General features: G+C 39.3%; 1 protein-coding gene across 1 annotated transcript in view; it reads right to left on the bottom strand.

Annotated features, from left to right (window-relative positions):
- Positions 1 to 11,646, bottom strand: part of ass1 (argininosuccinate synthase 1) — a 29,733-nt gene extending 18,087 nt beyond the window's left edge. Inside the window, exons 1-8 of the mRNA XM_050053590.1 lie at positions 11,508 to 11,646; positions 10,198 to 10,332; positions 8,938 to 9,006; positions 8,052 to 8,240; positions 5,943 to 5,999; positions 5,762 to 5,836; positions 3,937 to 4,007; positions 3,797 to 3,827 (exon numbers count right to left, since the gene is read on the bottom strand). Of these exons, the coding sequence (XP_049909547.1) occupies positions 3,797 to 3,827; positions 3,937 to 4,007; positions 5,762 to 5,836; positions 5,943 to 5,999; positions 8,052 to 8,240; positions 8,938 to 9,006; positions 10,198 to 10,299 (594 nt within the window). The 5' untranslated portion in view covers positions 10,300 to 10,332; positions 11,508 to 11,646. The remainder of the gene's footprint in view (positions 1 to 3,796; positions 3,828 to 3,936; positions 4,008 to 5,761; positions 5,837 to 5,942; positions 6,000 to 8,051; positions 8,241 to 8,937; positions 9,007 to 10,197; positions 10,333 to 11,507) is intronic.
- Positions 11,647 to 17,172: the final 5,526 nt, after the last annotated feature.

Here is a 17,172-nt window from a genome sequence, read left to right on the forward strand (position 1 = left end):
AATGACTCAGGACGAGTGTCAGGCTGCCTCAGGCCGGGCCCTGACTGCTCATGTGTGGAGGGACAGAGACAGTCAGAGGAGGTAGTAAGGGAACTGCGGGGTGTGGAGACATCTAGCAATTGGCATTTTGCTGATAAATCTGATGAATACCACAACATGAGAAATGCAGCATATTTCACAGTAATAAAAATCTGACGTAATTTTGCCAACTACAGGAGGGTAAAGTTAAAAAAGTTAAAATCTTCGTTGACAGCATTAAAATTCTACATTTATAGATTAGTTAACCTGATAGAAATGTCATTGATTGCTAATCCTGCGTATTAAATCAATCAATCACTGATCACAATCCTGCAAATACAATATTGCCATAAAGCAGTTCTGCTCACTTTTTTGCAACATTGTCTATATCTATCAAACACAAGCAGAGGTATTGAAGGGATAGCATTTCAGGCATATCACCCAATAAAAGCAGAATCAAACGCAGGAGCATGATTTGTTCAGCTTAACAACAATATCTATCTCAGTGCACTCAACAGGTGCATGCTAATAATATTAAATGTGACTGCATAAACATGATAACAGCTGAAGTTGCCCTGGGTGCACGTCTTCACACAGGTTAATGCTGCCAGATGGAGGTGAGTAAATAAAGAAGTCACCAGGCCACGGTGCTATAGGCAAGGTGGTTTGGGGTTATCAGGAAGGATACAGTTTTAATCATAGAGTAACCTGAACTCTGCTGACTCTTATCTACAGGAGAACATATGAGCGACCATTTGGACATTTCCTAATCTGACTGTGTTGAGCAGAGAGGGGCCTTTGTACAACATGCGGGGGGCGTTGTGGGGTTTGAATAGTTGAGGTCCGCCCTGAGCCTTTAGGGCTGTAACTGGAGGAGAGAGAGAGGCTGATACAGAGAGGAGATACTTAGAACAAGATGACCTTTCAGATGACCCCTCTGGGCCGATCAGAATCTGTCATGTTGGTTTGGGCATTGGGTGAGAAATTCACTTTGTTGCTATTATTTATATTTGTTTTATTTCCTGCTTTAAAGCTGTAGATGGTAACTTTTATATATTAACATATTTCATATTTGCTGAAACTGTTGCTATATCCATATGGTCGTACATGAGCCAGATAATCTGTGGGAAAAAAATCATGTTCCTCATAGTGCTTCTAATGGCATTTGCAGGAATCCACCATGGATGAAGGAGAACAACCAATCAGAGCCGAGGAGTCTCTAACGCAGCTGTCACTCATGTTAATCACTGCTTGTTAACTGCAATCAAACTGTCAAACTAGGCAGCGATGATCAAATATGAATCAAGATTCTGTTACTGTATTGCATCATTTTTTTTTAATGTACTGTTCAGCTGTAAAATGAAAAAGTTTGTCACCATGTTGAAAACAGTTGAGCAAAAACCAAACATGGCCCACCAGCTGGAGCAAACTTTCTCATTTAAAAGCTAAACAGTACACTAAAAGGCAGCAGTAGCTCAGCCTATAGGGACCTGGGTTAGGAACCAGAGGGTTGCCTGTTCAAGTCCCTGTCCGGACCAAAATATGGAGCAATATGGCAGCCCCCTCACTCTGACATCTCTCTGTTTAATGCATGTATAGGTCCTGTTTGTGCATGTGTGTAATTCAGGCCTGTGTGTGACAACAGAGTGAAAAAATTGGATTTTTAATAAATGTTATCTTCTTTCTTCTAAAATATGTTTGAAAAAAATTTGAGGTGAGAAATAGTCAATACAGTACCAAACCTTGATTCATATTTGATCAGCGCTGTATGCTTTGACAGACTGAACACAGTTCACTGAGTGATTGACATGACTGACAGATGCGTTAGAGACTCCTCGGCTCTGATTGGTTGTTTTTTACTCAGACAAATGCTATTAGAAGCACTACGAGGAAATGGAGGAACATGATTTTTTCACAGCTGTCTCACTGAGTGGATGTAGTGACAGTCTCAGCAAATATGACACAAAGTTATTTTAATAAAAGTTACCAACTGTAGCCTTAAATGGCATTTACATTAATGTATAACCCAGGAATTATACTTAGATATTGTGATGTTGTTGTTGTTGGTGTTGTTGTTGTGATGTTTACTCTGACCTTTATTAACAAACATAGTTTGAAAAAGTCTAATTGCGAGAGGGGCCACAGGTTTAGGCTACTGAAAATTACTCAATAATCACAGCTTGTTCAAAGTTCAAGATATCATTTGGTGCCCTGGGTAATGTATTCAAATCCTTTTACCACTCTGGACCCCTGCACCATAAATATTTCATTGTATTTAATGCCATTAATCGATTCAATATTGGAGTAAATGGTCCAACACAAAACCCCTGAATGAAATCAGTTACACAATACTGTCATCATACATCGCTATGCTATTGAGCCGGTTCGCCTCATTCTTTTCAAAACATTTCTCCACAGGCCGACCACTAAAGAGGCAGCGGAGGGGTGGGAAAGGACAGAGAAAGAGAGTGAGAGATAGAGGTCTGTGAGTTACAGTGGCCCTGCCCCTGCATCTCCGCTCCAGCAGCGCGGGACCCCTCGCCTCCTTGTGACACCCCGTCCATTGGGGACTCATCTGTCTGGCGCACTGCCTTTGTACTTTACTGTTACTGGTGACATTTTGGTGTCACGGTGTCATGATGAAATGGCTCCCCTCCCACGTCGCAGCCCGCGGCGGCGCAACCAGTGGAACAATGAGGTCCCGAGGAGTTGGGGCTGGAACTCAGGAGGCCCCAGCTGGGCGCAACGCCCTAACCCTTCCCCCTCCCCGGCTCCCATGAAATCGGGAATTAGTCGAAGCGTTGCTGACGACAAGTCAGTGTCTGTGTGTCCCAGGCTCTTCCCAGGGCCCGACGAGGACCCGGGGTGAGCAGAGACAGAGACACAGACACAGCGACCAAGGGATGGGAGCTTTGGGGGTCACTGGGGGCAACCTGTATGTACTGCTATGACCTCTCACCCTAGCAGAGATCAAACTCGGTCTCACCCATGGCACTGTGGGAGAGTGAGTCGTGTTAGTCTCTGATGGGGCTGGCATGGGTCAGCAGAAGGGACAGTAGCTTTACTGCCGTGTTATTTTTACGGTCACTCCGAGTGGATGATACATCTTAACGGTTAAAAAAAAGATGCAATAGTTTGTCTGTTGTGGAAATGACAGCAAACATTACTGTATGTGTGCGTGTGAGAACACAGGAGATTATTTACTGTACTCAACAGTAAACTGTACCAATTTTGTTCTAACAAATAACAAATGTTATCCGTAATTTTTGTGCCTGATTGTTCAATTTGTTTTAGCGCTAGATTACATCATGAAGTGTTACAAAAGAATTTAAAAACAGTTACTGATCTGAAGATGACACTGAGAGTCCAGATGTTTATGTAGAGTCTCAAGACGTTCTATCTAAATCTGATTAGGTAGAGATTTTCTTTTCACCTGTATAAATGGTACAAATGTCTTGAGTTTATTTATTACAGGTTCTTGAATCATAGTGTCAATGATTAAGAATATAATTAAAGTGTTAGTATTGTCAGTGAACATACATTTGTGCGAAAGTATAGAATATGTTATTTAAGATCTAAGTTAAGTTTTTGGCATTTAACCAGTGCTCACATGTAAGAAAATGTCTTAAGTCACCATGAGTGTGTCAGTTTTATTAAGCAGTAAATCAGCACATCACACTCCGAAAGGTAAAGGGGCCAGAAGGAGGACGCAAGAACAATTAAAAGTAGAAACTATTTTTTCTGAATATTTAGATATGCTATTGGGAACTGTTCTTACCTTGGGATTCTCCAGGATGCCAGACTCATAACTGCAAACAAACATTATTAAGAAAATTACAGTCTATTTAATTCTAAAAAAAAATAAAGCATTAAAACAGGAACTAAAGAAGGTAAAGAAGGTGAAAGAATTCTACCCACCTTATGTGCATGAGGTTGGCGTCCATGCTCCAGGGGGCCCGAGGAGTGACAGGCACAGGGATGCCATGTTTCTACAGTTTGACAAAGAAAGCTGCTTTGTTACAAACTGTTTGCTTGTAAGCTACCTGCACCTGAAGGTTAGAGACTTCAAATCACAGCTGTACTTGTTGGACGGAGAGGTTCTGAACACAAGGAACCAAACAGAACTGTTTCCAGCGGCTGGTTTTTGGCATGCTGTGTAACCAAAATACATGTGTTTCCCCACGCTGCTTTTTCGCTTTAAGAGTCAGCAATGAGAAGACCAAAAAACAAATCAACAAAAAAATGAAAGATATTTTTGATATGTTCAAAGGAAAAGTCAACAACTCTGTGTTTTTTACTCCAGAGGCCAGCGAGAGAGTGGTTTTGTTTAAAACATCATGACCACCCTCTAGTGGGAAAAACTGGTCCAAACCACCATCTAATGGGACCATAAGAACAAACTGCCAATGATGCGTGTGTGTTCCAAATAACATAAATCTGAAAACGGTTAAGTTAACTGTAAATATAATCATGACAAGGAAATTAAATTACAGACAAAGAGTAGGGATGTTAAAAGAAATTGTATGTATTTTTCACAATAGGCATCTAAATTCCTGAAGGGATTCAATTTTTTCTTCGAAAACCACTTGGCTTTTATCAACACATATGGATAACATTTTATTGATCCCAAGGGGGAAAATTAGATGTTACAGCAGCACAAGAAACAGACAAGATATACATTAGAAAAGGATTAAAAACTGAGCAAAGGGAATTAAAAATTGGCTCTAGCATAAAACAAAAACTACAGATACACAATAAGTGCAGGAGAGCATTCAGTGAGTATATAAAAGTCTATACAACCAATAGATATGATAAAGCTCTATACAATACGATACTCTAGGGCAGGGGTTAGTGACCTTTACTATCAAAAGAGCCATTTCTGGCCAAAGAAGAAAAAAAAAACTGTCTGCTATTTGAGCCTCACGATAAAGGCAACACAGCCTTTTAAGTCAGATTTAGCTCATCAACATTACTAATAGGTCTAAATGAGCATTCATTATTTGTTTTAGCACAAGGTGGTTGTTCCGCAGTGGACTATTTATGATTACTTTGTACTTGAACTTTGCAGCATTGCCAGTGAAAGCAAATGAATTTGTCCATACATTATTAAACTCTCTATTTGACCCTGAGACTGTTCCCTTTTTGGATTTGGAATCCACAGCTAGCCAAGCTAGGGAGACTCAAAACTACTGCTGTCATTGCTAGAGATGTTTATAGAGGAAAAGGCACCAGGCCACAGACATATGACACACGTTTTAGCTTTGTAATCGGAGTATAGGCTACACATTTTACAGTTGAAGAATGTAAAAATCACTTTAGGCCTACAACAATAAATGAAAATTAAATTGTTAAAAAAATATGGGTTATTCATTTCATATAATTTTCTGTCAAAGCCACAGAGAGCCACTGGAGAGGGGCTAAAGAGCTGCATGTGGCTCTGGAGCCGCAGGTTGCCTACCCCTGCTCTCAGGGGGATATTTCTGTTATAACGTAATCACTGCTTTTCTTTTCTGTCACTATAATGCTGAGGAATCCTGCTAAATGCTCCAGACAAAACAAAAGTCTTCATACTAAAATTTCAATTCATCTTGTACTGTTTGGACATTTTATAGACCAAATCAGTAATTCCAAATCACTGATAGATTTATTAACAACAAAATTAATTTTTAGCTGGCAGCCCTGGACACCACCAAACTGAACTACAGATTTTGTGATTTATACCTTAACAGACTGACGGAGTTACCTGTGCATATTCCATCAGGTCTTTTCTCCCCCTGAAACGGTTGTAGAACTCAGGGATCCTCCACGGAGCGATGATCTGAACAGCACAAACAGAGAGAGTAAGAGAGTCGGCCTCATTTTCAACAGATATTGTGTCAAACAGTACAAGCCATAACCTCCATACAGTTTACCAGCAAAGTTACCTTAACTTCGGGGTAGAGGGCGTAGCATGTGAGCTCAAAACGGATCTGGTCATTGCCCTGAAAAAACACACACATACACAATGGCTCAGCTTTATGTACCACATGTGAGGTGTGATAGCAGTGTTAACAGTTTACACAACAACAGTAAATGAAAGTGTGCATGGTAAAACTTCAACTAACGACTATTTTCATTCTTGATTAAAGTGTTGGTCTGTATAAAGTGTCTGAAAATAGTGGAAAAATGTCCCTTGCTATTTCCCAAAAAAATTTGACATATTAAAATAATTCGTTTGATGCAACTAACTGTCGAAACCCCCAAAGTCTTCAACTTGCTATCATATAAGACAAAGAAAACCATAAGAAGACAAATCAGAGTCAAAAATTACTCAAATTACTTATTAAAATAGTTGCAGATTGCATTTCTGACAAATCGACTAATCAAATAATAGCTTAACAATTCAGTTCTAGTGCACACTGGTTGAGCCGTGATGTTTCCCGTGACTGTACTGACATGGGACAAATGCAATGACCAAATCCTGCTTTAGTTTTTATTTCTATATTTTCCTGCACAGTGCTCTGTCACTTTCTTCATTAATCAGCTTCAAAATAGAAATAAAAATCTATAAGGGAGCAAGCCGCACTGTCTTAATTAATGACCACATATAAAAAAAAAAAAAAAAAAACACCTGAAAAATGTTAGGGCACAGCTGATGAGGTTACAAGTTAAGTTATTTGAGGTTTGTATTGTACCAATATAACGCGGTATCTGTCGCCATCTACAGGTGAAATGTGGACACTGCATTTCAACTGATGACAGCTTAATACATTTTATGTGGAAAAAACAGGAAAATATATGTAAATGTACTGAATGATTAACTGTATATTAAAAAGATTTTTTCTAAATTTGATAATGATGGATTACACTTAATTAATAATTAATTGTAACTATGAGAGCCTTGATAGCGTTAACATTTGTCTAACTCGCACAGCTGCAGCTTAAACAGCACTTTATCATGAACAGAAGTTATTCTGACCAAAAGAGATGAGATGTAGCGAAGCCTTTGACCAGTTAACAACAAATATAATCATACTACTACAATTATATTGTCATTTTGTAATAAGAAAAATGCAACTCCGGTCTGGGCTCTGCATAGGACCACCCTGAACTATGTTTTTATCTTCAAGAGCACTTTAATATTCCTCTGGACCACACAACATGTCAGATGGACTTGTTGTTTCTATTATCTTCCAGTTTTAAAACACTTTAGACTACTTTATTTAACTTCCAGCTGTAATTTTACAATTGAGAATGGCCTGTTTCACAGCTAATAAGGGGGTCAAACATGCCAGATTATCCTAGTAAGACATGAACATGTTGAACATGTCAGGAAGGCATACAGATCTTTGAAACAAGGTATCTATCCACAAAATGTACTTAAATGACAATGTCACAGGGTTAAAATAAAGTCCTCATATCTAGCATGAAATTTAGGCTAATTTTCATCAAGTCTCATTCACTGCAGAAACCTATTTGACAGGCTTCCAATGTGCAAAAACATATTTGCATTTTCCTTTGAGCTGCAGTGACTCATTTGATTTAGCCCATGGTTCAGTGCAGTGTGAGGGAAAAGCGCAGGCAATAGAGATGATAACATCTGTCTCAGATTTGCAGGAAACATCTATTTTCTTTTAATGAATGGACCACTAAAGAGAGGAAAATTACAGTTTCTGAATGAAGGAGTGCAGAAACAGGCCTGAGGAGGGATGCTTTCTGACTTACTGTTGCAGTTTGGTTTAAAACCAGTTAATGTTCAACCCTGCAAACACAAAATTTTCATGTCCAGACTTTGGACGGTGACCTAGTTCATTTGTGTTTCGGAAAAACTGGCTGTGGCATCCTGTGGATCAGGAATGTAGCACGAAACCATAGTGTCGAGGGTTTAACTGCAGGAAACTGGTCTGTAGTTTTATATCATTTCCCAAACATATTTTTTTTCTGTCCCAGCCCTATAATAAAGGCAAGAAAATGTAAATAATTCTTTTAATACATTTAATTTGCATCTTGGATTCAGTCATAGTCAGTAGTCTCTTGTTCTATGTCTGGTTTACCTTTCCTGTGGCACCATGGGAGACAAACTGGGCACCCTCCCTGCGTGCAATTTTGACCTGACGCCGTCCGATGCAGGGTCGTGCTACCGCAGTGCCCAGCAGGTAACGGTCCTCATAGACAGCATTGGCTTGGACTGTGGGCCAGATGAAGTCCTCCACAAACTCGGCACGCAGGTCTTCAATGTACACCTATACATCAACATATGTCAGGACACAGAACAGGGCTTTATGTTATTCTATTCATCTCTGAGCCATTTTTATGTGGGAAATATTTAATGAATTAGTTAGGATATTTCCCTCTAGGGAAAGAAATAACTGCTGATTGTTTGCCACAACAAAGGCTTTGTCTCATACTGTAAATATGTGATGGGAGTGCTCTACAAGAATCAGAATAAAGCAGCTACTGATTTGCCTTTATTTCAGCCTGCTGCGTTAAAGAGGCTGGAAATTTGATTTTGGTCATTATCAATGTGTTCTAAGGCCATAGAGAACATTTAAAAACACTTCTTTATTAGTGTAATTAGCTGCTTTAAGGGAGCTCTGACATCTGATATGATAAATTGAATTAGATATCTTACAGCAAAAAGATGATCAGCCTTCTCATTGTCAGTGCTTCCCACCAGCTCATGATGAATGCAAAATATTCTTTAAAAAAAATACCAATAAGGGGCACCCTAGAGGTTAAAGCACCAACCATGAACCACAGCATTCCTGGCTTGGACTTTTCAACCTTACATTGAAAGGTCAAAGGACCTTATTGTTCTCCACTATTCTCTCCACTCATTTCCTGAAATTGTTTGCCAGTCTTGGAAAAATGCCTGGTAGGAAGACACAGAATCACTGATAGTGCACTTAAAGCAACATCACATTTCATTCCATCTCTTACCTTCTTTGCCCCGAGGCTTTCTGCCTTTTTCTGGGCAGCTTCAAAATCCTCGTCTTGTCCAATGTTGGCCTAGAAAAACACACAATAAATTGCACATCAAAGTGACACAAATATACTAATTTTCGCAAATATATGTGCAGCTGAACCTACATCAACACAAATACAAACTAAAAACCTTGCAGTTACATCAGTTCAGAGCTCCTGTGAAATAATATGCAAGCCCTGTACACAAACATGCCAGCACATGACTTTGCGAGTGTTTATTCTGCCGATCAGTGATCTTGTAATTCAGATCGCGCCTGTTGAGGAGGTGCAGCAACAACCTCACAGTGAAAACCAAGCATGAACACCACTTAAGGGCTTGAAGAGGCTGTCTGATCTCCTGAACCTACACTACACAAGGGACTGTTTTCCTGCAATGAGATGACAATGATTTGGTAAACAAAAATGACAAAAATCTAACACTAACAACAGAACTAACACTATACCATGCACTTGATATTTTCAGTTCTTAATCATTTTTATTTGAGTGTCTCTCTGAGCATACAAGGACAGTAGATTAAGGATGAGTCACACTCAATGTTATGACTTAATAACAAAACCTATCATTATGACATTCCAGTAGTAGCTACAGTGTAAACTTTTTTTCCATTACTTGTGAACTGCATAACTGCAGGTGCAGTATCTACTTTAATTTAACATACAGATATTAACATCCCATATTAAAAACTTAATAATTGCGTAATTATCAATTTCTGCCTGACTTCGCTGATGCAATCTTCTCTGAAGAGTAGATGCAAGTGCATATTTTCACAAAGACAAAGAATTATGGATTGAATCTGTGCCTGCTATTCTTCTTCTACTTCCCTGCCACAGCAGTGCCACAGCAGTGAACTACAGACAATCGCCCATCCCCCCACACTGAATCACAAAACCACTGAATGAGAAGTTAGACAACAAGAAAATCTGCTTGCTTTGCAGTTCTAAACCGCCCCAGGGCAGAAAGTAAATCCAGCTAGATTTGCACTGGCATTATGAAGCCAAATCCTGTGTGGTTTGGGTTTAACTGTACTGTAGCTCTGACAGGATTTTGGGAGAGCTAGTAAAAAAAAAAAATCCTACATGCCTGAGACAAAGACAAGACAACTGTCAGCTGCTAGAAAACAGTCAATTATAACACAACAGAGATGTGTGACATGCAAAAGCAGCTGTTTTGAAACTAAGACACCTGTTACACACACACTGGTCCCTAAAGCTTACCAAGAACGTGATCACATCGTAGCCCTGTTCCTTCAGCCAAACAAGAATACAGGATGTGTCCAGTCCACCACTGTAGGCCAGAACCACTGTACCTTTAGACATGATGATGGCAGCTCAGTCCGACAGGTAGAGAAGCTGTGGAGTGGAAGCAGAGAAGCGACAGCAGAGAGGCAATATGAGTCACCAGCCTAGGTGGAGTTGAAATGTCAATATATGACCAGTGTTTACTGGTCATATATTGACATTTGGGACAACATCCTTAAATATCTAATCTATAACAATGTGCATGGCAAGCAGCTTCAATAGCTTCATTCATCGTAGAGCAGCACAGCTCCGGCACAGGCCCTGAGGCAGCTTGTATTTAAAATATATGATGATCATAGGGAAATCAAATCAATTTTTACAATCTATTTGACATTTAAGTAATTCAACAAGAAAAAAATCCAAACATTTGCTGCTTCCAGCTTCTGAAAAGTGAACATTTGCTGCTTTTACTTTGATGCCACCTGTTGAATGGATGAAATAAGCAGTTTGACAATGTCACCCTGGGGTCTGGGAACATGTGATATGCATTTTGCAGTAGGTGCTCTCAGAATGATCTACAGATAAGATAAAAGTGTTCTAACAATGAGGTAGCACACTGTGTTAAGTGGCAGATATCCAAATGGATTAACAGTGTTACATATTGCTAAAAAATTAACATAATCTTTATAAATGCAACAGGTTGTCAATTTTAATTACTTTTTACAACCTTAAAAAATCAGATAGCTTACATCACATGTCCCACTTGAAAAAACAAAGAGTTCTTGTATTTAAGCTGCAAAAAAAACAAACAAACAAACCCGGATATCAACAGTTTCCTTCTTCCTGAGTCAAACTCTTGACCAATTTATTTGGAGGTGTGACAAAATGTGACACCCCTTGGTTCCCAATCTATGTTTTGCACCAGAGGAAGTGGATACAAAACAATTCAGCCGAGTTTTCACATGGTAAAACTGCGTTTGCAGAGGAGCAACATTTGAGCTAACCTGTGCCCCCCGACACGAACAGCTGAGATTTGTTTCAGTAAGTGTGTCATGTATATGCCTACTAACAAGGTGTCAGGCTTGTTTTGGCGCTATTAAGTACATATATATTGAGTTAGCTAACCTAGCTACATTTTGCCTGGCACTACGGTGTTTAGCGACAGCAGTTGACCCATCCGTGCCAGTTGAGACCTCTCGCGACAAACCAGACTAGACGCTGTCGCTGAGAGTGACTCATAAAACTTCAAACTGAAATATAAAAACAATAAAGTAGGTTATACTTACAAAATAGTGGGTTTTGTAAGATAAATAGACGTTATCCGGAGACGTTTTATGCCGTTGCTCGGCTGAGGAGTGGAGGAAAGCAACAGCAGCGTGCTCTTTTCTCCAGCTGCTGCAGTCTGACTGGTCCATCTCTCATTACGTCATCAATACTGTGTTCCCACGAGCCCCTAGATGTTCATTCACGCAGTCAGCGTGGAGAACAGGGTGAGGTGACGAAAGATGCTCTTGAGTTGCGTTATGGGAATTGTAGAGTGCATACTAGGACCTTAAGTCAGAATATCCTGGCTTTGATTTCGACTGTTTCATCAATCTTTTCTTGTCTCTGTTCTGCAGTGGTTAAAGAAGCATTAAGTAAGTAAAAGTACCAATGCATTCATGTGAAAGTACTGCATTACAGGTAAAAGTCCTGCATTCAAAATCCAACTCATGTAAAAGTACAAAAGTTACACAAGTAACTGATATATTATTACCATATATTACAGTATCAGCAGGGGCGTAGCACCAAATTCTGGGCCCTTCACATAAGGGTTCTCTGTGGGCCCCCCTGCCCTTCCTCTCTCGATCCATGTCTTTCTCACATCCCTTTTCCTTTCATTTCTCTTTTTCTTTCTTTCTTTCTTTCTTTCTTTCATTTTTTGGAACCCTAACTTCCCTTTCTTGAACCCATTTCACACAGCACAAACAACAACAACAACAACAACAACAACAACAACAACAACAACAACAACAAAACACCCATTAACATCTGTTTTTAAAAAAAAACAAAAAAAAACAAATAGGAAAGGTTTAAATCGGCATTCACACTGAGTCAAATGACTCTGCAGTAGTTATGGGTAGCCTATATATTGCCCCTGGCTCCAATTAGCACTGATGGGAACATAACACCCGAGTGAACACGCTAAGTTTAGTTCCTTTACCGACGAGATGCCATAATGCACAGCCATCATCCATCCACTTCCACCCAAGTAGCACTCAAACATTGTCCGAAATTAGTCTGCACTGAGTTTGAAACAGAGACTGAATAAGTTACTTGTGTAACTTTTGTACTTTTACTTAGATGGGATTTTGAATGCAGCACTTTCACATGAATGTATTGTTACTTTTATTTACTTAAGCTTCTTCAGCCACTGCTGAACAGTGACTTATTACTGCATTTCCATAACAGAAGAGATACATTAAATGGTCAGAATTGGCATCTACAATTCCCATAACGCAACTCAAGAGCATCTTTCATCACTCAGCCCTGTTCTCCACGCTGACTGAATGATTGAATGAACATCTAGGAGCTTGTGGACACAGTGTTGATGATGCAATTTGAGCTGGACCTGTCAGACTACAGCAGCTGGAGAAAAGAGCATGCTGCTGTTGCTTTCCTCCACTCCTCACCAGCCAAGCAATGATATAAACGTCTCCGGATAACATTTATTTATCCTACAAAACCTACAAATCCTGTTTCAACTTGCATGGATGGGTAAGCTGCTGTTGCTAAACACTATAGTGCCAGGTAAAAATGTAGCTAGGTTAGCTATGGGAAATGAAATGACAATTTCACAATCTATTTGACATTTAAGTAAGTTAACAAGAAAAAAAAATAAATTTGCTGCTTTCAGCTTCTGAAATGTGCCCATTTGCTGCTTATACTATGATACCACCTGTTGAACGCATGAAACGGGCAGTTTGCCGACGTCACCCTGGGGTCTGGGAACTTGTGATGCACATTTTGCACGTTTTCCTGACATTTTAGTGTCTAAATAATTAGAAATCATTTGACAATTTTTACAATCTATTTGACGTAATTAAACAAGAAAACAACCCAAACATTTGCTGCTTCCAGCTTCTGAAATGTGAACATTTGCTGCTTATACTATGATGCCACCTGTTTGAACGGACAAAACCAACAGTTTGACGATGTCACGATGGGGTCTGGGAACTTGTGATGGTCATTTTGCACTTTTTCTTGACATTTTACAGACTAAATAATTAGAGGACTGGATGACACTTAAAGCAAATAGTTGCAGCCCTAGTTTTAGAGCTTAAATTAGGTGCTCTCAGAATGATCTACAGATAAGATGATAGTGTTTTACAGTGAGGTAGCACACTGTGTTAAGTGGCAGATATCCAAATGGATTAACAGTGTGATATATTGCTTAAAAATGAACGTTGCTCATTCTGTCTTTCTTTATAAATCCGGTTCAAGAGTTCTTGTATTTTCTCAACACCTGGGTGAACATGCTAATTTTAGCTCCTTTACGGCCGAGATACCATGAAGCACAGCCACAAAATACCATCCATTTCCGCCCAAGCAGTGCTAAAACATCATTCGAAATTAGTCTGCACTGAGTTTGAAAGAGAGTCTGAATAAGTAAGAGATAGATAAAAAAGAAGAAACCACTGTAAAGTTTCAACTGATCTGTTTTCCAGCCTGTCTGTGACATCAAATGTGACACATGAAATAAAAAAAAACAAAAAAACATACACAGTAAGACAGACTAACCCTAACCCCTAATCCCCCTAGCCCTAACCCTAACCCTGGAAAACGGGTATGGGAAGAGACATACATCGGTGCCCCAGCAGTATCATCAGTCGGCTTTAGCTTCATTTAGAGCTAAATCCTAATGCAGGGGTGAACTAAACCGTTTTGCCTCTTGAACTTGAGAGGGGCCTCAGAGAGCTTTAATTACTTCTATTATACAAAGCTCAGTCTTATAACCTATCTATATAGCTAATGTTAATGTAGTTAAGAAATGTAATTCTTAGAACTAAAACACTGCACACAAAACCAAACGTTTGATTCCAGGCTATGGGACTATGACAGGGCTGTGAGTGTGAACCCCTCCCCACATAATCATAATTAGATTGAGATGGAGCGACTTAAACAGTACAGTTAGGTATTTTAAGGCTTGGGCCCCTTTCAAAGGGTCAAACGTTAATTTAAGCGGTTGTGAGATAAGTAAGGGAAGAAGAAGACACAAGGGTCTGCATCACAAAGTCATATTTATTTTGTTGGTGTTTACTCTAATTTTTGCTGTCATTTGTGAAATCTCGGAAGTGCTAACAAACTCATTCCAAACTACATGCTGCTTTTTTTGTGAGGTCCGCTCACCGAAAAGGTTGGGAAACTTTTGTTTAATCTTTAACGCTACAGAGGCTTTTAGATGATTTGTATTGTACAATTTAGTAACTTCAGCTCTTATAATTTCTTCTTATCCATGATTTCCTTTCCCTTGTGAGATTTACTGCAGAAAAACACACACATTTTTTTTTATCTCTGCATACTTGAAAAGCCTCATGTGTCTTTAAAGACCAATAAACATAAACAACTCCATATGCCCAGTGAAAGCTAGTCCTCATTTATTCAACAGAAAAATATGAGTCCCTACAGCCCAAACATCTTTAAACAAACATATGCAAAATGAGGTTTGGAGAGGTGCACATGCAAGTTTTTTTTCAATCACTGGTTCTCAACCAGGAGTCCAAGGACCCCTGGGGTCTTTGAGGGAGTTTTAGGGGGTCCCCAGAAACATGGCGAATGTTACTTTTCACAATTCACTATAGAAATTAGCTCATGTGAGTCAGAGTCATAAGAGTGACCAGTCTGATCATAGGTTTCACTTCCAACATGGATATTTCCTCAGCTGTAGTTGACAACTATAGAATTCTGGTCTAAATCATATAAAATCTTTTCAGATGCAGGTCACTTCAGCCAAATCTTATCTTATCTGTGACCTCATATGGATGAATTTAAGGGTCCTTGACACAAACAAGCTTGAGAACCACTGTTCTAAATCAAAGGACGGCTCTAAGGAAAATAACGAGGCTAAGAAAGGCCTTGATTTTTTTTTATGAAATTATATCGAGAGTTTGTGTTTATTTCTTTAGCTACATTTCAAAGATGGGATACAAGGTGAGTTTGGATTCCTAAACCAGATCAACGTTCATTTCCTCATCTGGATCACGTTTCTATGACACACTTCTCTGCTTAGGTCGACAACATTGCAATAACGTTTTCCCCCAAAAGTCTTAAAATAATTTTAGAGAACTTGGTCAGTTCATGCTAGTAAGAGCTGTTTATTGAAGTTCATGGTAAAAGTTCTATGGTCGAGTAGCTCTGTTGATCAGAATTTCTTTCAGCAGGTGACACTGTAAACAACACACAAACATTTTTTTTGACATCAACAACCACCTTCAGATGTATGTAGCAATGTCTTTGTCCCATATCTTATTTTATCAGTGTGGCTTGAAATGACGAAATGCTCCATTGCAGTGAACATTTACCACAGTAGTCCATTAGAGGTCAGTGTTTGCTCAAAGTCTTTGACCTTACAACAAGCTGATTCCACCATCTGTCCAGTACAGCACCTACATATCACGTACATAGGTGTTGGTTCATTCTTGTGACACAACAGTGTTTTGTTGACTGGGTCCAGACCTTGGACTGAAATCAGGTAAATGTTTTTTAACTTTTCATCACCATTTTCAGTGATACCCAACAGGTCCTTGCAAAGACTTCACTATATTGCATGTTCGTACTCGTAAGTAGAACTTACATGAATTTATCTTGTCCACCAAAAACCTTCAGCCTCCGAGAACATCGTAAGAGCTAAAAACCTTGACTGAGACAGTGACTTTATATTTCTGAATTTTTATTTCTTCGCCATGAACTTCCAAAATCAAAAAACAAATGATCAAAAATACAATATAAACTTCTGAAAATCAATACACTGAATATTCTTTTTTTGTAATTTTTTCTTACATAGGGCAAAAAACACTGAGCAAAGACAAAGTCCGGATGGCTAGTGACTCTGCTTAGTCCTCTTTGCTTTTCTAGATCGCAGAATATGGTGTTTCACAAACGTCGAGCCTCCCACCCCTGTTATCCCCCGATCATATACAGTTCACTAGTTAGGCATTTGCCAGAGACGTACAGTACAAAGTGCCCATTAACAAGTCCTGGAGCTAACAACTGTGTTGAATTTTTCAATCAAGCACGACTGCAATCCACCACTTTGTATACAATGTACACGTCCCCCCCCTTGGATTCGACTCCCCATGAACAACAGTCAGTTGAGATTGAAGGTGTACAGATGAATAAAAGGCTGAGGTGTCAGGGAAAAAAAAGGAGGGGAGCTGAAACCTAGAGAGTCAAAGCAAGTTGCTGTCAAATCAGTGCCACAGTTCCATACGCTAAGTAAGTCTCAGACACTCCAAGATCCAACGGCGGAAACAGATCAGCATCCATGGGGGGGGGGACCCAAACTGCTGCACTCCAATTTACTGGTTTTATATATAAAGCATCAACGTTAATTTATCGTAACTCATGGCATAAACTCCTGTAAAATATATCTTTTTATTCCTTGTGCACACAGAACAAATAAATCTTTTCTTCCATTTATCATCCATTAGTTGTTTACCTTGCACTTTGAAATACACTGGGCTTTTTTATTCTTGCTGTCTTCGAAAAAGACGACATACAAGAAGAGTTTAGAAAAAAAATCAGGCATTATATATATTCAACTAAAAACGAAAAACAGCAGTTTGGAGGAATATAGAAAAAAATTGTCCATAGATGGGTGAGGTGGTGTGTGTCTGTTGGCCAAATAAAAAATAAGCTAGAAAAAAACAAAACAAAAAACTGTACCCTGGTGGGGGGGGGGGGCTGGGAGAG

The sequence above is a fragment of the Epinephelus moara genome, chromosome 9 (genome assembly GCF_006386435.1).
Source record: "Epinephelus moara isolate mb chromosome 9, YSFRI_EMoa_1.0, whole genome shotgun sequence".
NCBI classification, from domain to species: domain Eukaryota; kingdom Metazoa; phylum Chordata; class Actinopteri; order Perciformes; family Serranidae; genus Epinephelus; species Epinephelus moara.